The 23,321-nt window shown below is 49.7% G+C and overlaps 1 protein-coding gene across 1 annotated transcript; it reads left to right on the forward strand.

The window, feature by feature from the left end:
* The first annotated feature begins 14,456 nt into the window (after positions 1-14,456).
* On the forward strand, positions 14,457-15,362 carry LOC123753043 (uncharacterized). The gene has a single exon (XM_045735050.2). The coding sequence runs from the start codon at positions 14,457-14,459 to the stop codon at positions 15,360-15,362; it is 906 nt and encodes a 301-aa protein (XP_045591006.2).
* The last annotated feature ends 7,959 nt before the right edge of the window (positions 15,363-23,321 follow it).

Raw genomic sequence — 23,321 nt, forward strand, 5'->3', positions numbered from 1 at the left:
ACCTTAATTAAATTAAGAATTAATTAACAGGTAATTGATATAACTAGAGGCATGAACAGCGGCTCTATAGAGGCACTAGTGCTCTAGCATGAGCCAAGGCTCTGTAGAGGCACTAGTGCTCTAGCATGAGCCAAGGCTCTGTAGAGGCACTAGTGCTCTAGCATGAGCCAAGGCTCTGTAGAGGCACTAGTGCTCTAGCATGAGTCAAGGCTCTGTAGAGGCACTAGTGCTCTAGCATGAGCCAAGGCTCTGTAGAGGCTCTAGTGCTCTAGCATGAGCCGAGGCTCTGTAGAGGCACTAGTGCTCTAGCATGAGCCAAGGCTCTGTAGAGGCCCTAGTGCTCTAGCATGAGCCGAGGCTCTGTAGAGGCACTAGTGCTCTAGCATGAGCCAAGGCTCTGTAGAGGCACTAGTGCTCTAGCATGAGCCAAGGCTCTGTAGAGGCCCTAGTGCTCTAGCATGAGTCAAGGCTCTGTAGAGGCCCTAGTGCTCTAGCATGAGCCAAGGCTCTGTAGAGGCCCTAGTGCTCTAGCATGAGCCAAGGCTCTGTAGAGGAACTAGTGCTCTAGCATGAGCCAAGGCTCTGTAGAGGCACTAGTGCTCTAGCATGAGCCAAGGCTCTGTAGAGGCACTAGTGCTCTAGCATGAGCCAAGGCTCTGTAGAGGCACTAGTGCTCTAGCATGAGCCAAGGCTCTGTAGAGGCCCTAGTGCTCTAGCATGAGCCAAGGCTCTGTAGAGGCACTAGTGCTCTAGCATGAGTCAAGGCTCTGTAGAGGCACTAGTGCTCTAGCATGAGTCAAGGCTCTGTAGAGGCCCTAGTGCTCTAGCATGAGCCAAGGCTCTGTAGAGGCCCTAGTGCTCTAGCATGAGCCAAGGCTCTGTAGAGGAACTAGTGCTCTAGCATGAGCCAAGGCTCTGTAGAGGCACTAGTGCTCTAGCATGAGCCAAGGCTCTGTAGAGGCACTAGTGCTCTAGCATGAGCCAAGGCTCTGTAGAGGCACTAGTGCTCTAGCATGAGCCAAGGCTCTGTAGAGGCCCTAGTGCTCTAGCATGAGCCGAGGCTCTGTAGAGGCACTAGTGCTCTAGCATGAGCCAAGGCTCTGTAGAGGCACTAGTGCTCTAGCATGAGCCAAGGCTCTGTAGAGGCACTAGTGCTCTAGCATGAGCCAAGGCTCTGTAGAGGCCCTAGTGCTCTAGCATGAGCCGAGGCTCTGTAGAGGCCCTAGTGCTCTAGCATGAGCCTAGGCTCTGTAGAGGCCCTAGTGCTCTAGCATGAGCCGAGGCTCTGTAGAGGCCCTAGTGCTCTAGTATGAGCCAAGGCTCTGTAGAGGCCCTAGTGCTCTAGCATGAGCCGAGGCTCTGTAGAGGCCCTAGTGCTCTAGCATGAGCCAAGGCTCTGTAGAGGCCCTAGTGCTCTAGCATGAGCCGAGGCTCTGTAGAGGCCCTAGTGCTCTAGCATGAGCCAAGGCTCTGTAGAGGCACTAGTGCTCTAGCATGAGCCAAGGCTCTGTAGAGGCCCTAGTGCTCTAGCATGAGCCAAGGCTCTGTAGAGGCACTAGTGCTCTAGCATGAGCCAAGGCTCTGTAGAGGCACTAGTGCTCTAGCATGAGCCAAGGCTCTGTAGAGGCACTAGTGCTCTAGCATGAGCCAAGGCTCTGTAGAGGCCCTAGTGCTCTAGCATGAGCCAAGGCTCTGTAGAGGCACTAGTGCTCTAGCATGAGCCAAGGCTCTGTAGAGGCCCTAGTGCTCTAGCATGAGCCGAGGCTCTGTAGAGGCACTAGTGCTCTAGCATGAGCCAAGGCTCTGTAGAGGCACTAGTGCTCTAGCATGAGTAGCGGCTCTAGACTAGACACACCATTTGTGACATCTCTTGCTTATAGAGCTTGGTCGGGTCTGTTGGAAATTTCCAACACTAATACAATACAGTTGTATTATTATTAATTACTAAAATCTACTAATTACTGTAGTAACTAAAATTAACCAACAGTAGGGTTCACATGAACTAATAATTGTATCTGTACAATACTGCTAGAATTCTTACGCAACCAGACACCAGTATTGCATCAGATTCTACCAAAATAAACACATTTATATCCAGTGTGTAAGAGAATTGAGTTTGATTCTCTAAAAACAACAGTGTTCTGTGTGATAATTATTTACCAATAACCTGACTCCCAAATAATGCCAAATCGAGAGTTTCTAGTTAAAACTGTTATCTGGTAATAAATTTAACGTCACGCGTGAATGCCATGGAGAGAATTAAAATCACCTCCATTTCTTGTTTACCATCGTAAAACGAGAAAGTAATAATATTTAACTCCCCAGAATTATAACCCAGTCTTTATCAAAGCATTTTAGCCATAACTGCGAGAAATAATATTATTCGTGGTGAATAATTTGTATGGCGAATGCGGGACGCGGGCAGGGAGAGACGCCATTAATCAGAGAGCGTGTGGAGGCGTCGGTGAGAGGAAAGGCGCCAGAGTGCGGTGTGAAGACTTGTTGCGGAATTGAGCAACTCGTTTGGTGTCAGTGTCATAGGATACATTGTGGTGAATCGTCAGCAAGATTTAACCTGACATTCAGCCCAGAACTTGTCAATTTGTTCTGCGTAATCCATCGTGACCGGCCAGAGAAGCACGTCGACATCCAGGCCAAGCTAGCCACCGCGTGTTCACCATTGTGACGCTAGAGCCTGGGACGCGAGTTTCGGCAAGCTTCAACTTACACAGTGCCCTATTAGCTAAGTACACATATAACTCCCTTTTGATGCATCATTAGAGATTGTATATAGCAGGGTAGCTTGTCGTCACGCCGAGCGACATAAATAAAACACATGTTAGTATATTTTATTACTCTCCATTCCCAATTTCTTGAATATAGATATTTAGTAGCCTAATGTGTTGCTACGTAATATATCTTAATTTACAGTTTGCGTGTGAAGAATTCCCCGAGCTGTTAGTTTACCCGTGTTATTCATCTCCCAGTGTTCCACGAAGAATTCCGGACATTCCGAGGATGATTCGTGACTGATGTCTTTGAAAACGTCTTCAAGCTAAAACTTTTTCGTATTTCTTTATTATTCAAATTATCTGTACTTAGTTATCATTATAGAGTACTGTGCACTAGAAGTAACACATTTTATTATAATTATTAATTTCTGATATTCATGATCTATATTCTTATTGGTGACATATTTACTATTGATTCTCTAATTGGTCTTAAGATTAGGTTATTACACAATGAACTGGTGTACGAACCACACTGGTTCCTAGACATATATGAAGTTCTAGCAATAACCCCCCAATGTAGGTGTTTGAGGCTTTGATTCAAGTAAATTATTTATACAGCCCATTAATTATTCAAGTGATTATATTTCTAGTATTTATCCATAGTTACTGGTTCCTCTAGGAATTTCAAATGATCACATTTTTATTAGTTTCCATCTTTACTATAAAAGCGGGTGGTCCTTCGTAATTGATTTCATTACTTTAATAATTAAATAAATAGAGTCAAGCCCCAAATGTCCCACACGGTCAGGTCACGCTGTCGGGTCAGACCGGCTTCCCACACCTGGCTTCCCAGGTGTGGGAACCACACCAGACAACACCACCAACACCTCCAACACCCAGACAACACCTCCAACACCCAGACAACACCGCCAACACCCAGACAACACCACCAACACCCAGACAACACCTCCAACATCCAGACAACACCACCAACACCCAGACAACACCTCCAACACCCAGACTACATCGCCAACACCCAGACAACACCGTCAACACCCAGACAACACCGCCAACACCCAGACAACACCGTCAACACCCAGACAACACCACCAACACCCAGACAACACCTCCAACACCCAGACAACACCGCCAACACCCAGACAACACCGTCAACACCCAGACAACACCACCAACACCCAGACAACACCACCAACACCCAGACAACACCACCAACACCCAGACAACACCACCAACACCCAGACAACACCACCAACACCCAGACAACACCACCAACACCCAGACAACACCACCAACACCCAGACAACACCGCCAACACCCAGACAACACCGCTAACACCCAGACAACACCGCCAACACCCAGACAACACCTCCATCACCCAGACAACACCACCAACACCCAGACAACACCGCCAACACCCAGACAACACCTCCAACACCCAGACAACACCGCCAACACCCAGACAACACCTCCAACACCCAGACAACACCGCCAACACCCAGACAACACCGCCAACACCCAGACAACACCGCCAACACCCAGACAACACCGCCAACACCCAGACAACACCGTCAACACCCAGACAACACCACCAACACCCAGACAACACCTCCAACACCCAGACAACACCTCCAACACCCAGACAACACCGCCAACACCCAGACAACACCGCTAACACCCAGACAACACCACCAACACCCAGACAACACCTCCAACACCCAGACAACACCACCAACACCCAGACAACACCTCCAACACCCAGACAACACCTCCAACACCCAGACAACACCGCCAACACCCAGACAACACCGCTAACACCCAGACAACACCACCAACACCCAGACAACACCTCCAACACCCAGACAACACCGCCAACACCCAGACAACACCTCCAACACCCAGACAACACCGCCAACACCCAGACAACACCTCCAACACCCAGACAACACCGCCAACACCCAGACAACACCGCCAACACCCAGACAACACCGCCAACACCCAGACAACACCGCCAACACCCAGACAACACCACCAACACCACCAACACCCAGACAACACCACCAACACCCAGACAACACCACCAACACCCAGACAACACCACCAACACCCAGACAACACCACCAACACCCAGACAACACCATCAACACCCAGACAACACCTCCAACACCCAGACAACACCACCAACACCCAGACAACACCACCAACACCCAGACAACACCACCAACACCCAGACAACACCACCAACACCCAGACAACACCACCAACACCCAGACAACACCACCAACACCCAGACAACACCACCAACACCCAGACAACACCACCAACACCCAGACAACACCACCAACACCCAGACAACACCACCAACACCACCAACACCTCCAACACCCAGACAACACCACCAACACCCAGACAACACCGCCAACACCCAGACAACACCACCAACACCCAGACAACACCGCCAACACCCAGACAACACCACCAACACCCAGACAACACCACCAACACCCAGACAACACCACCAACACCCAGACAACACCGTCAACACCCAGACAACACCACCAACACCCAGACAACACCACCAACACCCAGACAACACCGCCAACACCCAGACAACACCACCAACACCCAGACAACACCACCAACACCCAGACAACACCACCAACACCCAGACAACACCACCAACACCCAGACAACACCACCAACACCCAGACAACACCACCAACACCCAGACAACACCACCAACACCCAGACAACACCACCAACACCACCAACACCTCCAACACCGCCAACACCCAGACAACACCGCCAACACCCAGACAACACCACCAACACCACCAACACCCAGACAACACCACCAACACCCAGACAACACCACCAACACCCAGACAACACCACCAACACCCAGACAACACCGTCAACACCCAGACAACACCACCAACACCCAGACAACACCACCAACACCCAGACAACACCACCAACACCCAGACAACACCGTCAACACCCAGACAACACCACCAACACCCAGACAACACCACCAACACCCAGACAACACCACCAACACCCAGACAACACCACCAACACCCAGACAACACCACCAACACCCAGACAACACCACCAACACCCAGACAACACCACCAACACCCAGACAACACCTGGGCTCCCATAACACCATTAGCGTCAGCTGGCCGGGACTCTACGGATAATTACATGTTTATGAGAGTCGATGGGCGGAGGTCACCGTAACTCCTTGTTGGCGTTCATGGAACACGGAGCACGGAACACCCTCTCCCAGATGTTCCAGGACTGTGTTGAGATGGTGCCCGGAACACAATATGGAACAAGGAGCACCTTGTCCCAAGTGTTCCAGATCTGTGCGTTATTTCCGCTGCGGAGATGGCTGGTCGGACAGAGAAAAGGGCATTATGAGCCTGGTTGATACCTGGTTGATGGGGTTCTGGGAGTAGTTCTACTCCCCAAGCCCGGCCCGAGGCCAGACTTGACTTGTGAGAGTTTGGTCCACCAGGCTGTTGCTTGGAGCAGCCCGCAGGCCCACATACCCACCACAGCCCGGTTGGTCCGGCACTCCTTGGAGGTGCCTAATCTTGACCCCTCTCCCCCCTCTCCCTCCACTATTGTTGCTCCAGTATAAGCGAGAGCATTTAGATCTGTCTTTCTCGCTCGACGGTAATTTATGCACTCATAACTCAGAATACATCCATAAATAACGGAATTAACGCAGCTGTAGAGAGTCACATACGTTATTCCTTGGGGGTAAGTATAGGTCCTCAGCCTTTGATGATTATCGGGTTGGAATGTGTGGAATGTAAAGGTCCTTATTTCACCCCTAAAAGTATCTCGGGTGCTTCCCTTGGGTGTAAACATCAGAGTTCGAAGCTGTGTAAGGAGTGTGTGGATGTTGATCATGAGATTATCTGAGATGTGTGGGAATTATCGTCATCGTCCATCATCGTCAATAGGTACCTGGGTGTTAGTCAGCTGTCACGGGCTGCTTCCTGGGGGTGGAGGCCTGGTCGAGGACCGGGCCGCAGGGACACTAAAAAGCCCCGAAATCATCTCAAGATAATCTCAAGATAATCTCAAGATAAAAACCGTAACACCTTAGTGTAACCCGTATTTATCACGCTCCTGGCTCATGTTTACCTCGTAGAGTCCTGGGTGTGCGGAGGACGGAGGGAGCTCCGGTTAATATAAACTTTTGGCCACATTTTAACCCATCTGATGTTTTTAGAGGAAACCCGAGGCAAAATGTACCATTACGGCGTCCTGTCCACTATTATTTCATGTAATATAACTCTGCTGTGGACTCATAAACTTATCTTTATTTTCAGGTAATAGCAGAGGAGGAGGAAGGTGTGAACTCTCTGGTCGTCAAGGTAATAGTTTTGGTGCATACATGGACTGGACATAATGGACTGGACATAATGGACTGGACATAATGGACTGGACATAATGGACTGGACATAATGGACTGGACATAATGGACTGGACATAATGGACTGGACATAATGGACTGGACATAATGGACTGGACATAATGGACTGGGCATAATGGACTGGACATAATGGACTGGACATAATGGACTGGACATAATGGGCTGGACATAATGGGCTGGACATAATGGACTGGACATAATGGACTGGACATAATGGACTGGACATAATGGGCTGGACATAATGGACTGGACATAATGGACTGGACATAATGGACTGGACATAATGGACTGGACATAATGGGCTGGACATAATGGACTGGACATAATGGACTGGACATAATGGTCTGGACATAATGGACTGGACATAATGGACTGGACATAATGGACTGGACATAATGGTCTGGACATAATGGACTGGACATAATGGACTGGACATAATGGACTGGACATAATGGACTGGACATAATGGACTGGACATAATGGACTGGACATAATGGTCTGGACATAATGGACTGGACATAATGGACTGGACATAATGGACTGGACATAATGGACTGGACATAATGGACTGGACATAATGGACTGGACATAATGGTCTGGACATAATGGTCTGGACATAATGGTCTGGACATAATGGACTGGACATAATGGACTGGACATAATGGACTGGACATAATGGACTGGACATAATGGACTGGACATAATGGTCTGGACATAATGGACTGGACATAATGGTCTGGACATAATGGTCTGGACATAATGGACTGGACATAATGGTCTGGACATAATGGACTGGATATAATGGACTGGACATAATGGTCTGGACATAATGGACTGGACATAATGGTCTGGACATAATGGACTGGACATAATGGACTGGACATAATTAGGAACTGTCTCGTAGGGGCCAATAAGCCTTAGGCAATTACAATTATTATGCTTTTTAATATTCTACTGATATCTGGACAGTTTCTCTTGTTCTAAAATATATTTTGGATTTAAAAACAAAATTCTGTTTTCAAAAAATTTCCCATACCAGTTTCTTAGGAGTTCCACTAAGGCTGTAAAATTAGATTAATTTCAAACTTACAGTATTTATTGCGGTTTCTGGAATTCAAAATTTTTTTAATGAATTCCAGCCAGCAAAATTAATGATTTGTGTGTCTTGAATTAAATAAGAATTCTAGGCTCATTGTCCCCCTCTCATTCTCTGAGGGGAAAGGGGTGGGCAAGAGGAAGAGCAAAGCATTTTATATATATATATTATATATATATATATATATATATATATATATATATATATATATATATATATATATTATATATATATATTATATATATATATATATATATATATATATATAACTGAAAACTCATACCCCAGAAGTGACTCGAACCCATACTGCCAGGAGCACACTGCTGGCGTACAGGATTCCTTAACCTGTTAAGGGATCCTGTACTTCAGGAAGGTCCAGTGTACTTCAGGAAGGTCCAGTGTACTTCAGGAAGGTCTAGTGTACTTCAGGAAGGTCTAGTGTACTTCAGGAAGGTCCAGTGTACTTCAGGAAGGTCCAGTGTACTTCAGGAGGGTCCAGTGTACTTCAGGAAGGTCCAGTGTACTTCAGGAAGGTCCAGTGTACCACCGGCCGGGGAGGGTGTACCTGGGAACAGGAGGAGCGCGCGTAACCGCAGTAGCTCCGTATAGAGACTTGGTATTGACTGGGAGGCGATGGTGGGTGTGAGAGAATGTGAGTGTGGGAGAGGTGCGTGCCTCTCCCACCAGCCTGGGGATTACACTACCAGGCCTCCTCGCTCTCTCTCCTCTCCACACGGCCTCTCACTATGGCCTCCACACCATTTGTCTCTCTATGGTCTCTGCGACCTGCAGATGGCTTTCATCTGAAGTTGTGGGATTTGATCTATGGTCTCTGACCCTCTGTGCCCCACTACGGTCTCCATGGTCCATTGTATGGTCCTCCCTGAACCAGGTAGTGACCACTGTCTATGGCCTCAGACCTTTATATGTGAGTGGGAACACACGACCTCTGCCCTGATGACCTCTTGAGTACTTCAGTTCCTCTCTCGATCAGTAAGGCTTCGTATATCCTGGTCACCTTAATATTACCTGACGGCCCAGGGTAACCTCAAGCCCTAAGCTTCTCCAGCCCCTAAGCACCTGACGGCCCCGGGGAGAGTGAGAGGGAAAGAGGGAGATAAGCCAGGGGAGCCATGATGGTCCTGACACACATCAAACTGCGCATTACCTAAAGATCACATCGGAACTGACGGGTTAGAAACGTGTGTGGAGAGGGAGAGAGAGACAGAGAGACAGAGACAGAGGGGGCAAAGAGAGAAGTCTCTGTAAGAGAGTGAGTCTGATGATGAGGTCAGATGCTCCGGGCTAGCCTCATTAAAGTACAGTATTAGTGACTATATTTAATCAGTAGTGTCGTATCTGGGTGGGATTCGTTCCAGTGACCACCCCCACCCCCCCACGCCCATAAGGAGGGGGCCTCAAGTCCATAGATTTAGTTCAAAGAATTATGAATTCAGATATTGAGTTATGAGGGGGTGGGTGTATGAGGAAGAATGTTGACCATGATACTACACCCACCGAGGAGTGTAGCGGGGTGTTGGGTACCCATCAACCAGGGGTGTTGGGTACCCATCAACCAGGGGTGTTGGGTACCCATCAACCAGGGGTGTTGGGTACCCATCAACCAGGGGTGTTGGGTACCCATCAACCAGGAGTGTAGCGGGGTGTTGGGCATCCATCAACCATCAACCAGGAGTGTAGCGGGGTGTTGGGTACCCATCAACCATCAACCAGGAGTGTAGCGGGGTGTTTGGTACCCATCAACCAGGGGTGTAGTGGGGTGTTGGGTACCCATCAACCAGGGGTGTAGTGGGGTGTTGGGTACCCATCAACCAGGGGTGTAGCGGGTACCCATCAACCAGGGGTGTAGCGGGGTGTTGGGTACCCATCAACCAGGGGTGTAGCGGGGTGTTGGGTACCCATCAACCAGGGGTGTAGTGGGGTGTTGGGTACCCATCAACCAGGGGTGTAGTGGGGTGTTGGGTACCCATCAACCAGGGGTGTAGCGGGGTGTTGGGTACCCATCAACCAGGGGTGTAGTGGGGTGTTGGGTACCCATCAACCAGGGGTGTAGCGGGGTGTTGGGTACCCATCAACCAGGGGTGTAGCGGGGTGTTGGGTACCCATCAACCAGGGGTGTAGCGGGGTGTTGGGTACCCATCAACCAGGGGTGTAGTGGGGTGTTGGGTACCCATCAACCAGGGGTGTTGGGTACCCATCAACCAGGGGTGTAGTGGGGTGTTGGGTACCCATCAACCAGGAGTGTAGTGGGGTGTTGGGTACCCATCAACCAGGGGTGTAGTGGGGTGTTGGGTACCCATCAACCAGGGGTGTAGCGGGGTGTTGGGTACCCATCAACCAGGGGTGTTGGGTACCCATCAACCAGGGGTGTTGGGTACCCATCAACCAGGGGTGTTGGGTACCCATCAACCAGGGGTGTAGTGGGGTGTTGCACAAAATAGGCAGGTTAGGGGAGGGGGTCAATGGATTTGTTAAAGGACGGAGCACAGCAAATTGTATAGTTAATTACTTGGCTAATGACACAGCTAGGTACTTTGTATTTGGTGACATTGAAGGAAAGCAATCCCCTGTGCTTCGACAAAGCACAGGGGATTGCGATCCTGGACGAGCTTGCATGCATGGGTGTCAAGGGGAGACTCATGAAATGGGTTGAAGACTGCCTCACAGGGAGGAAAGCCAAGGTCTGCTTCAATGGAGCAGTCTCCAGAACAATGAATATGGAACTCGGGACCCCCCAAGGCGGAGTCTTAAGCCCCACACTATTCAATGTACTTATGAACGCCATTGCAAATACTGATTTTCCGGAAGGGACGCAACAAGTGGGATATGCAGATGATGTCCTAATACAAGCTCCAACCTTGGGAGAAATTAAACAGTCCATTGAACTTCTTGGAAGGAAATATGTTAACTGTTTCCCTCTCTCCACAAACAAGACAAGAGCAAACTCCCATCACAAGCGGGGAGAAAATGAAGAACTACAAATTAATGGTGTAACACTTGAATGGGTTGACCACTATCGGTACCTTGGCGTCACTGTCGGCTCTAACAAGGGGAAGAAAGAGGAGCTCAACCAATTCATAGGAACATGCAAAAGTCGACTCAGGGCACTGAAAGCTATGACCTGGAATGGACATGGAGCCTCTATTGCCGTGCTTAAAATGATATACACAGCCTATGTGCGCTCCGTCATAGACTATGCCGCACCAGTTCTGTGCACCTACTCCCAAAGCGATATAAAAAGGCTTGAAAGCATACAAAATGAAGCCATGACAATCATTCTTGGAGTTCCAAGAACTGCCAAAACGTCTAATCTACGAGAGGAGTTGTCCCTCCCCTGTGTTAAATGCAGAGTTAAGGAACTGAATGCTAAGCTTGCAATTAATCTGGCCAGAGATCCCTATTACAATGATATTGCAGGCGATGAGTCACAATAACGTGGCTGAAGTATGTTGAACAGTTGATCGACTTGAGAATGGTCCAGGACGGACCGAAACGTCGTCGTCCCTTCAATTTCTAGTGTGTGGTCTGGTCAACATACAATGATATTGCTAAGAAAAAACTGAGTTCTGTGCTGCTAACAGGAGGAAACAGGAGACTCGAAGAACTTCACCTGCTTGAGCAAGCCCGTGAGCTCCTGCCTGTAGAGAGGTTACCTCCCTGGGAGGATGACTCATGGATTATCATCAATGAAATGGCAACGAAAAAAATCCAACATGTTACCACAAGAAATGAGGCACAAGTATCTCGAGGAAATTTATAAAAGAAGCCGGAAATGAGTTAGATCAAATCTACACTGATGGGTCATCTAATCCTGTCAATGGCAGGGCTGGTGCAGCATACACGGTAATTAGGACTAATGCCTTTCAACGCAGAAATGAAGAAAAAGCCCATATTGAGAACTATGCCACTTCAACGCAAGCAGAGCTAACTGCCATTGTTATGGCGTCAAGATTCCTTGAACTGAACACTAATGGTGCAGTGATCTGCACTGATTCAAAAGCAGCACTACAAAGCCTTAATAAAAATCGGGCAGAAAATCTTGCGATAGTCGCTGAGATCAAGAGAGCTGTGAGAGTACTTACCAATCAGGGAAGAGTCGTCAAGTTTCTGTGGCTCCCCTCCCATGTTGGAATATGTGGGAATGAACGAGCAGATGTGCTGGCTGCTGAAGGAGACCATATTGAATACTTCATACCCAAGACTCAACTACAAATTAGAGGTATTGTCAGGCAACATCACCGTGACAAGGTAACTGAGGAAAGGAGGATAGAAGCACAAACCAGTGAATCTGTACGATGGTACAACATGGTTGCAGCTGGCAATCCCAATCATTATGGCCGAAGGAGGAGGAAGACGCGGGAGAGAATCAGTAATAGTAAGAATCCGTCTTGGATACAAATATCCATGGAGATTCGAAATGGAAACAACAGTTGATCAGCGAAGTTGCAGAATCTGTGGTGAGAGTGATGGACACCGCCTTGACCACTATCTACGTGAATGTGAACACCTGAGAGACATTAGGAATATGTGTAGAATAATAAACCCCACATTGTTTGAGTTAGGAAAACACTATTTGTCAAATATTGATACTGTTCTTAAAAGATTCCCCCATTTTGCACCCGCAAGATAACGTAGGCTTTTACGGGTTGACAGATGTTAATCTTCTTGTTTGAGGAGCTGTTCACTTGAGACAGTTAAGCAAGTCCCAGCTGTGTCTGGGTACAAGTGACAGGATGAACAACCCAGCGGGTTTTCTTCCTATTGGGGAGTGTTGTACATGCTGCTATGGCGGTGTGTCCGCTCACAGGATGAGTGACGCTGCCCAATACTGTCACTATGGCGGTGTGTCCACTCACAGGATGAGTGGCGCTGCCCAATACTGTCACTATGGGGGTGTGTCCACTCACAAGATGAGTGGCGCTGCCCAATACTGTCACTATGGGGTTGTGTCCACTCACAGGATGAGTGGCGCTGCCCAATACTGTCACTATGGCGGTGTGTCCACTCACAGGATGAGTGGCGCTGCCCAATACTGTCACTATGGCGGTGTGTCCACTCACAGGATGAGTGGCGCTGCCCAATACTGTCACTATGGCGGTGTGTCCACTCACAGGATGAGTGGCGCTGCCCAATACTGTCACTATGGCGGTGTGTCCACTCACAAGATGAGTGACGCTGGCCAATAAACTCTCCCCTCGGGGCGGGGTGTGGCTGGGAGACCCACGACCACACCACGGAGCGCCCCCCCCCCTCCCATAAAGGGACTCTACAGAGCCCGACTCTTAAAATGATGAAGTGTTATTGTGAGGCCTGAGCCGGCAGCCCGAGCCCCAGGGATCATGTCCACAGTAGCTGGCCATACCTGACAATATGGCAGGCATCTGTGGCGGGAGGCTTGGGCACGGTTGGGCAGGGTTGGGGAGGATTAAGGAGAGTTGGGGAGGGTTGGAGAGAGTTTGGGAGAGTTTGGGAGGGTTGGGAAGGGTTTGGGAGGGATGGGGAGGGTACTGGAAATTACTCAGCTTAAAGGTAAGCTAAAGATATTTGTCAGGTGTTTATAGCAGGTGTGATGGTTGCAGGAGAAGGCCGGCTCCAGGTGTGTGAAAATGCCAGAAATACCACAGATAGTCAAGCGCCTCCACCAGCTGCCCCCCCCACCCTCCACCAGTTGGCCCCCCCCCCCCCACCCTCCACCAGCTGGCCCCCCCCCCACCCTCCACCAGCTGCCCGCCCACCCTCCACCAGCTGCCTGGCCTCCACCACCCTCCACCAGCTGGTGTAGGCCCACACTTACCAACCCCCCCGCCCCACTCTCACCCCCCCCCCCCGGTCATCTTCAGTGTTGCAGGTCATCTGCAGTGTTGTAGGTCATCTGCAGTGTTGCAGGTCATCTACAGCGGGGGTGGCAGCCCTGGGCGGCGGGACGCAAGGGAGAGGGTGGCAGCCCTGGGCGGCGGGACGCAAGGGAGAGGGTGGCAGCCCTGGGCGGCGTCAAGCAGTCTGCCAATCCGCGCATTCCGACGGCCACGTCATCGCTGCGTGACGCGCCGCCCCCTGCCTCCTGCGTCAACTAGAAGCAAGTCACGCAGCCTGCGCCACACTCCAGCCACAACAGGTAGAGTGACCGGGTCTCACGATGCCTCAACCGTCAAATAGAAGTGGTGTTGGGTTGCCGCAGCGTCCAAAGGGTCCACCTCCGCCAGATCCAAGCCACGTACGTCCGATCCAAGCCACCTACGTCAGATCCAAGCGCCCTACGTCAGATCCAAGCCACCTCCGTCAGATCCAAGCCACCTACGTCAGATCCAAGCCACTTACGTCAGATCCAAGCCACCTACGTCAGATCCAAGCCAGCTACGTCAGATCCAAGCCACCTCCGTCAGATCCAAGCCACCTACGTCAGATCCAAGCCACCTCCGTCAGATCCAAGCCACCTACGTCAGATCCAAGCCACCTACGTCAGATCCAAGCCACCTACGTCAGATCCAAGCCAGCTACGTCAGATCCAAGCCACCTCCGTCAGATCCAGGCCACCTACGTCAGATCCAGGCCACCTACGTCAGATCCAAGCGCCCTACGTCAGATCCAAGCCACCTCCGTCAGATCCAAGCCACCTCCGTCAGATCCAAGCCACCTCCGTCAGATCCAGGCCACCTACGTCAGATCCAAGCGCCCTACGTCAGATCCAAGCCACCTACGTCAGATTCAAGCCACCTCCGTCAGATCCAAGCCACCTACGTCAGCTCCAAGCCACCTACGTCAGCTCCAAGCCACCTACGTCAGATCCAAGCCACCTACGTCAGCTCCAAGCCACCTACGTCAGATCCAAGCCACCTACGTCAGATCCAAGCCACCTACGTCAGCTCCAAGCCACCTACGTCAGCTCCAAGCCACCTACGTCAGATCCAAGCCACCTACGTCAGCTCCAAGCCACCTACGTCAGAGTAATAAAGAGGAAGAAGCCAAGCCACCTACGTCAGCTCCAAGCCACCTACGTCAGAGTAATAAAGAGGAAGAAGCCAAGCCACCTACGTCAGAGTAATAAAGAGGAAGAAGCCAAGCCACCTACGTCAGAGTAATAAAGAGGAAGAAGCCAAGCAGCAAGGAACGAGAGCGGAAGCCACTAAATACCCACTGACAAGACACGTCAACCCCCCCCCCCCCATTATCCACCACGCCAAGAACACCAATTGGCTTCACGCAAACCACGCCAATTAACCGTTGCCAGACAAGGGGAAGGGGGGGAGGAGGGGGGGGCATTTGTTTACACTAATGAAGTGGGTTGGTGATCCATCTAGAAATAGATGGCTGGAAGGGGGGGGGGTCGTGGCCGCCAGCTGGTATAGGTATAATTATGTTGGAGCCCCTGTGTGTGTGTGTGTGTGTGTGTGTGTGTGTGTTTACTAGTTGTGTTTACTAGTTGTGTTTTTGCGGGGGTTGAGCTTTGCTCTTTCGGCCCGCCTCTCAACTGTCAATCAACTGTTTACTAACTACTTTTTTTTTTTTTTTTTTTTTTTCCCCACACCACACACACACACCCCAGGAAGCAGCCCGTGACAGCTGACTAACTCCCAGGTACCTATTTACTGCTAGGTAACAGGGGCACTTAGGGTGAAAGAAACTTTGCCCATTTGTTTCTGCCTCGTACGGGAATCGAACCCGCGCCACAGAATTACGAGTTCTGCGCGCTATCCACCAGGCTACGAGGCCCCTCTGTGTGTGTGTGTGTGTGTGTGTGTGTGTGTGTGTGTGTGTGTGTGTGGGTATGTATGTATGTGTGTGTGTGTGTGTGTGTGTGTGTGTGTGTGTGTGTGTGTGTGTGTGTGTGTGTGTGTGGGGGGGGGGGTATGTATGTATGTGTGTGTGTGTATGTGTATGTGTATGTGTGTGTGTGTGTGTGTACTCACCTAGTTGTGCTTGCGGGGGTTGAGCTTTGGCTCTTTGGTCCCGCCTCTCAACTGTCAATCAACTGGTGTACAGGTTCCTGAGCCTACTGGGCTCTATCATATCTACACTTGAAACTGTGTATGGAGTCAGCCTCCACCACATCACTGCCTAATGCATTCCACCTGTTAACTACTCTGACACTGAAAAGTTCTTTCTAACGTCCCTGTGGCTGATGTGGGTACTCAGTTTCCACCTGTGTCCCCTTGTTCGCGTACCACCCGGGTTAAACAGTTTATCTTTATCTATCCTGTCAATTCCTCTGAGAATTTTGTAGGTAGCGATCATGTCTCCCCTTACCTTTCTATCTTCCAGTGTCGTAAGGTGCATTTCACGCAGCCTTTCCTGGTAACTCATGCCTCTTAGTTCTGGGACTAGCCTAGTGGCATACCTCTGAACTTTTTCTAGCTTCGTTTTGTGCTTGACAAGGTACGGGCTCCATGCTGGGGCCGCATACTCCAGGATTGATCTTATATATGTGTGGGGAAAATGACCTGTGAGATCTTTATTTTATTTTATATTAATTTATATAGTAATTTTTAATTTACTTTAAGTTATATTTTTCGAAAGCAAAATGTATGATGTTTAAAGTGGAGTGTATGATTTAAAATTGCCACAAATCGTTTTCCTTACACATTCTGGGTTGTTTATGGTTTATTTATATAGTCTGTCAATATAAATTATTGATTAGTAAACATTCACTACAGTATTAGACTATATATATTAGTAATTAAATGAGGAGGGCTTATCTTGTATGGTTGATTTTGGCCTAGACAAATATGAACACAGACAAATACTCCTCTCTTGTATGAGGCTGTCCTCACCACATGTACTGGTTGTACCAAGTAGTAGTTAATTATACTCCCACTTCAATTACACCTGTCAAAGGGCACACAATAATAGCAGTAACCTATATGACAGCTATATCAGGGGAAAATATGGTATATTGATTGAATAAGAGTTAAATAATATTTACCTTGTTGGGTGGCTTACTAAATGTCCTGACCGGTATATATCCTAAATCTAATATAGCTAGATAGAATAGGAATCGGAAAAGACACTTCTCTCATTGTAGACAGGGGCCTGGTAGCCTGGTGGATAGCGCGCAGGACTCGTAATTCTGTGGCGCGGGTTCGATTCCCGCACGAGGCAGAAACAAATGGGCAAAGTTTCTTTCACCCTGAATGCCCCTGTTATCTAGCAGTAAAATAGGTACCTGGGAGTTAGTCAGCTGTCACGGGCTGCTTCCTGGGGGTGGAGGCCTGGTCGAGGACCGGGCCGCGGGGACACTAAAAAGCCCCGAAATCATCTCAAGATAACCTCAAGATAGACGATGAATGTGTGTTGATAATGGGATAATGTTGATAATGGGAGCACTTTACAATTATAACACTCGGTCCAGGGGGGATTAATTGTAGAGCTGTTCTGCTACAGCAAGACTTGTTGTGTTAAAAACTAATGACGACTGACGACAGGAGAGCCACGACTGACTGTGGTTCTCTCCCACTGACGCCTCGGCTGTTTTGTCCAGATGTGTTTCATCAAAAAGTGGTTAGAGGACCCACATTTACTCTCTGATTGTACTGATAATTATGCTGATTGAAGGGAGATGTTATTATGATGTTTACAGTCCAGAGAATGCTATATTAAGAAGATTTCCCATTATTAGGTGGTGAAATTAATTGCAACATGTGGCAATGATATGCTCCGTTTTCTACTGAGGAAAATTCCACTCTGCCCCGACTTCTATGAGTGAATAAAGCACTATTACTAGGATTAATTTTAAAGTTGGTAAATGTCGTTTTCCCGACAGTATACAGGGTTCTGAATGATTGCAGCCCCTAGCAGCTGTCTAACTTCCAGGTACCTATTTACTGCTAGGTTAACAGGTGCATTAGGGTGAAAGAAACTGCCTATTTGTTTCCGCCGGGGATCGAACCCGGAACCTCAGGATAACGGATCCCGAGTACTGTCCACTCAGCCGCCAGGCCCCAAGTGCAAGAGCTACATCTATCAAAACAAAAACAATTGGAAAGGTGGGACCCAGGAGCAGAAGTTCGCCCTAACTCGATTACTTGAGTACAACCTATGCCATTCTGGGGCAGGGTTAGGTTAGGTTAGATTTATGTAGGTTTTTAAATCTGTTGGCGAACCGTTTTGTGTGACATATCCATGTCATACATAATATACTTAGTTCTTAGTTCAGTATACATAATCCACACCCTCAAATCATACAGCAATTATATTTAGCACAAAGAAAATCGAAACAGATTTCGAGTATGACGTCCCGCGCTAGGCTGCTTCAGCATACAATCATACATCAGACGCGGGTGGTAACTAGCACCTCGTATCTCAAGCGTATGGTGATGTATGGTGTATATTGTGTGAGGGTTGACGTGATGTATAGGGGCAGTGTGGCTGTTGATGAGCACCAATGCGATAGGCGTAAATCCTCGGTATGGTCTGTATAGCCTATGATTTACCGCCAAATATACGGGCTAGAAATTTTACGCGGGAAAATTTACGCGGGAAATGTTAGGCGGAAAATATTGCGCTAGCATTTTTTGTTTAATTCCCATTGAAAACCTTGACACTTCAGGGCGTGAGAAGAATTTTCCCGTGAATCTAACTGTGAAAACTTAACGAGGATATTATATAAGCAGAAAATTTGAGCGTTCGTAAAATTTGGGCAAGAATATGTATCTTGGAGATTTAGCTTTGAAAAATCTTACTCATGAATATGGGATTCTGGCAGTGGGTAAGGGATTCTGGCAGTGGGTAAGGGATTCTGGCAGTGGGTAAGGGATTCACACAGAATAAGGGATTGTTACGAGGGAGTTAGTGCCTAGGAATTTAAAGGTATGAAATGTGACCACCGAAATTGCTGCACTAAATTTCCGCAGCGGATGGCAGTCGCAAATCACAGCACAAGCCCCTTAGAACTGTAATGGGAATGGTGGAATGTAATGGGGCACAAGACCCGGAGCACGGAATACCCATCCGTCACCTGTAATTATACACAAGGGGCCCTTACCTTCCACGGATAATGAAAGCTTCTTCACAATAATTATATAACCGGTGTTGCCATACGCCGTCCATCTTATACCAGCGGCCCCCGCACACCTGCCAGCTTGGCCAAGTAAGGGCTTACACTCCACACACACCTGTACATACACCTGCTATTAACACCCGTTAAATCGTTCCGAAGAGCACCCCCTTCCTCCTGCCAATGCGGTAAGCGATAGCGGCTATCGAGCAAGTTAATGGGTAGAGGCGAAGCTTTCCACTCCTGGGCGATATTCCGTTTGATTTAGGGTCTGGTGTTTACAATAGGCTGTGTGGTGTGACGTGTGTGTGTGTGTGGCGTGCTTACCACGTCTCGTTTAATTACCATTTGTGGCACAAATTTACGAGAGATACAGTTTACTATGCTTGATGTAGTGTGGGAGTGACGCCTGCGGCATGCGCTAGGCCTGCTCACAATATACGCCTGCGGCATGCGCTAGGCCTGCTCACAATATACGCCTGCGGCATGCGCTAGGCCTGCTCACAATATACGCCTGCGGCATGCGCTAGGCCTGCTCACAATATACGCCTGCGGCATGCGCTAGGCCTGCTCACAATATACGCCTGCGGCATGCGCTAGGCCTGCTCACAATATACGCCTGCGCCATGCGCTAGGCCTGCTCACAATATACGCCTGCGGCATGCGCTAGGCCTGCTCACAATATACGCCTGTGGCATGTGCTAGGCCTGCTCACAATATACGCCTGCGGCATGCGCTAGGCCTGCTCACAATATACGCCTGCGGCATGCGCTAGGCCTGCTCACAATATACGCCTGCGGCATGCGCTAGGCCTGCTCACAATATACGCCTGCGGCATGCGCTAGGCCTGCTCACAATATACGCCTGCGGCATGCGCTAGGCCTGCTCACAATATACGCCTGCGGCATGCGCTAGGCCTGCTCACAATATACGCCTGCGGCATGCGCTGGCCTGTTAGACACCTCGTCATCCGCCAAAAACTCACAACACAGTTGTGGGTGAAACATTGACAATATATCGCATTGTCAATAACTTGTGTAGTTTATGACTCAATTTACGAAGACTGCCGGACCTTAGACACCAGTGTCTCCTCTGGTCGAGCTCGGCCCAGCTGCGGCCGACCCGGACACGAGCTCTGCGGCCGACCCGGACACGAGCTCGGCCCAGCTGCGGCCGACCCGGACACGAGCTCGGCCCGGCTGCGGCCGACCCGGACACGAGCTCGGCCCAGCTGCGGCCGACCCGGACACGAGCTCGGCCCAGCTGCGGCCGACCCGGACACGAGCTCTGCGGCCGACCCGGACACGAGCTCTGCGGCCGACCCGGACACGAGCTCTGCGGCCGACCCGGACACGAGCTCGGCCCAGCTGCGGCCGACCCGGACACGAGCTCGGCCCAGCTGCGGCCGACCCGGACACGAGCTGCGGCCGACCCGGACACGAGCTGCGGCCGACCCGGACACGAGCTCGGCCCAGCTACAGCCGACCCGAACACGAGCTCGGCCCAGCTGCGGCCGACCCGGACACGAGCTGCGGCCGACCCGGACACGAGCTGCGGCCGACCCGGACACGAGCTCGGCCCAGCTACAGCCGACCCGAACACGAGCTCGGCCCAGCTGCGGCCGACCCGGACACGAGCTGCGGCCGACCCGGACACGAGCTCGGCCCAGCTACAGCCGACCCGAACACGAGCTCGGCCCAGCTGCGGCCGACCCGGAAGCCACAAATGTTAACATACTGTTCAGAAAAAATATATATATATATGAAACTATAACACATACTGTGTTGTATATGGTTAAGCCGATATATCAACACAGCCGTATATATATAAGCCGTATATCGTAGGTTGACTGTTCTTATCACAGGTATTTTATTTTGGAGAAGTGTAGCCTCCGGTCGGCCGAGCGGACAGCACGTTGGACGCGTGATCCTGTGGTCCCGGGTTCGATCCCCGGGGCAGGCGAGAAACAGTAGGCAGAGTTTATTTCACCCTATGCCCCTGTTACCGAGCAGTAAAATAGGTACCTGGGATTTAGTCAGCTGTCACGGGCTGCTTCCTGGGGGTGGAGGCCTGGTCGAGGACCGGGCCGCGGGGACACTGAAGCCCCGAAATCATCTCAAGATAACCTCCTCAGTCGCAAGTTTTGCCTTCATACTCCAGTCTCTCCTCCTATGGTTCCCCAACGTTAAGAAACTGTCCTACTAAAGTGCCCTCACCCTAACCTACCAGAGGACCCAAAACAGAAAACGGGACAGTGCGTTAATTTCGCCAGCCGCGTCCATTTTCTAGCACGACGATATATGGCCATAGGCGGAGTATACGTCAAAATGAGACGTGTTATGCAACTGACGCGCTGGATATATCTGTGCTTCTATAAAATTCGAGTTTTTCTTTACTTACTGAAGCAGTCAAGTGAACCCCCGCATGGTAGGGTGACGGGGGGGGGGGGGGGGGGAGGGTAGGCTGGGAGAGACGCAGTGAAATATTGAGGGGTTGTGGCCCCCCCCCCTTACCCCTCTCCGGGAAAGGAGGCAGGGGCGCCGTTGACAGAGTTGATAAATGGTTTGAAAATGAATATATGAAGCGCGTTCCGTGTGGCCGAGCAGGAGCAGTGAAAGTGAGAGAGAGAGAGAGAGAGAGAGAGAGAGAGAGAGAGAGAGAGAGAGAGAGCGCAAGAGAGCGACAGAGCGAGAGAGCGAGGAGGAGAAAGAGAGCAAGAGAGAGAGAGTAGCACAGACAGATATTAATAATTAAATTCTTAATCACTTTCGTTCTATCCCTCTCTAACCTAATTACCTAACCCACCACTAATCTCCTTTCACTAATTGGCCGACTTTCCTAACAGCTCATTATAACGTTAAAGCAACTAACCGGCCCATTTCAGTACGTCAAGGGTGACGCCTCGCCAGGCCCTGACGTCTTCCCTGGTGTGATGTGTCTGTGTCCACCAGACACATAGACACATACCCAGTGGCAGACACACGTACTGACAGACAGAAAGTGTATTGACAGTAAGTCATGGACACATATCGGAGAGTTAAGCCAGTTGAACCAGAGCCGTGTTGGGGGGTCATAATAACCTGATTTAACTCAGATCAAACGACTCCCTTGACACAAACAACGCAGTTAAATGTGTTTGAAACTACCATTCCACCTCAGTGGCACTTAAGTCAGTGAAACGACCTAGCCAATAGCCGGCCAGCAGCTCACTAAGGCGGTTGTGGAGCCAACGACCCAACCGCCTTCATCAGCCAATAGGGTCTCTGCCATTACATGAATACGGGAGCTAACGAGCAGTTTGGGGGCGATGGGGATAACTCAGGAGGGAGGGGGGGGGGAGGGGGACCATATGGCTCCTGATTGCTTTTGCCATATGTTCTCTCTCTCTCCTCCCCCCCCCACTCTCTCCCTTTTTTTTTTAACTAAGACTAGGGTTAATAAGGGCTAGTGAAATTGCAAGCAAGAGCTGTTATCCTACCTCAGCTCATTGGAAGGTCTCTGTCTCTTTCTCTCTCTCTCTCTCTCTCTCTCTCTCTCTCTCTCTCTCTCTCTCTCTCACTTTGTCTCTCACACACATTCACAGCGCTCGGGGGTCGTAGTCCTAAGGACCCGGGATAAATTACTGACCAAGTCAGATACAAATGGGAAGTATTTCTTTCATCTGATTCAGATGTTCACCAAGCAGTAAATAGGTATCTGGTAGTTACACAGCTGCTACGGGCTGCTTCCTGGGAATGTATGTGTTGAAGGAATACATGAAGTAGATATGATAAGAGGGAAAATAGGTCAGGAGTCGGTACATTAGTCGGTTAGAAAGGCGGGGCCCAAGAGCTAACAGCACAATCCTGCAGGCACAAATAGTAAATACACACGCACTCGCACACAATGAGCAGACTACATATTCCTTGACTGTCAGAAGGCATTTGATACGGTCCCACATGAAAGACTGCTTACTACTCAGACTGGAGAAGCAGGCTGGCATATATACCTTAGCTGGTATAACCTCTTCTG

The sequence above is a fragment of the Procambarus clarkii genome, chromosome 92, assembly GCF_040958095.1.
Source record: "Procambarus clarkii isolate CNS0578487 chromosome 92, FALCON_Pclarkii_2.0, whole genome shotgun sequence".
In the NCBI taxonomy this organism is placed as follows: Eukaryota; Metazoa; Arthropoda; class Malacostraca; order Decapoda; family Cambaridae; genus Procambarus; species Procambarus clarkii.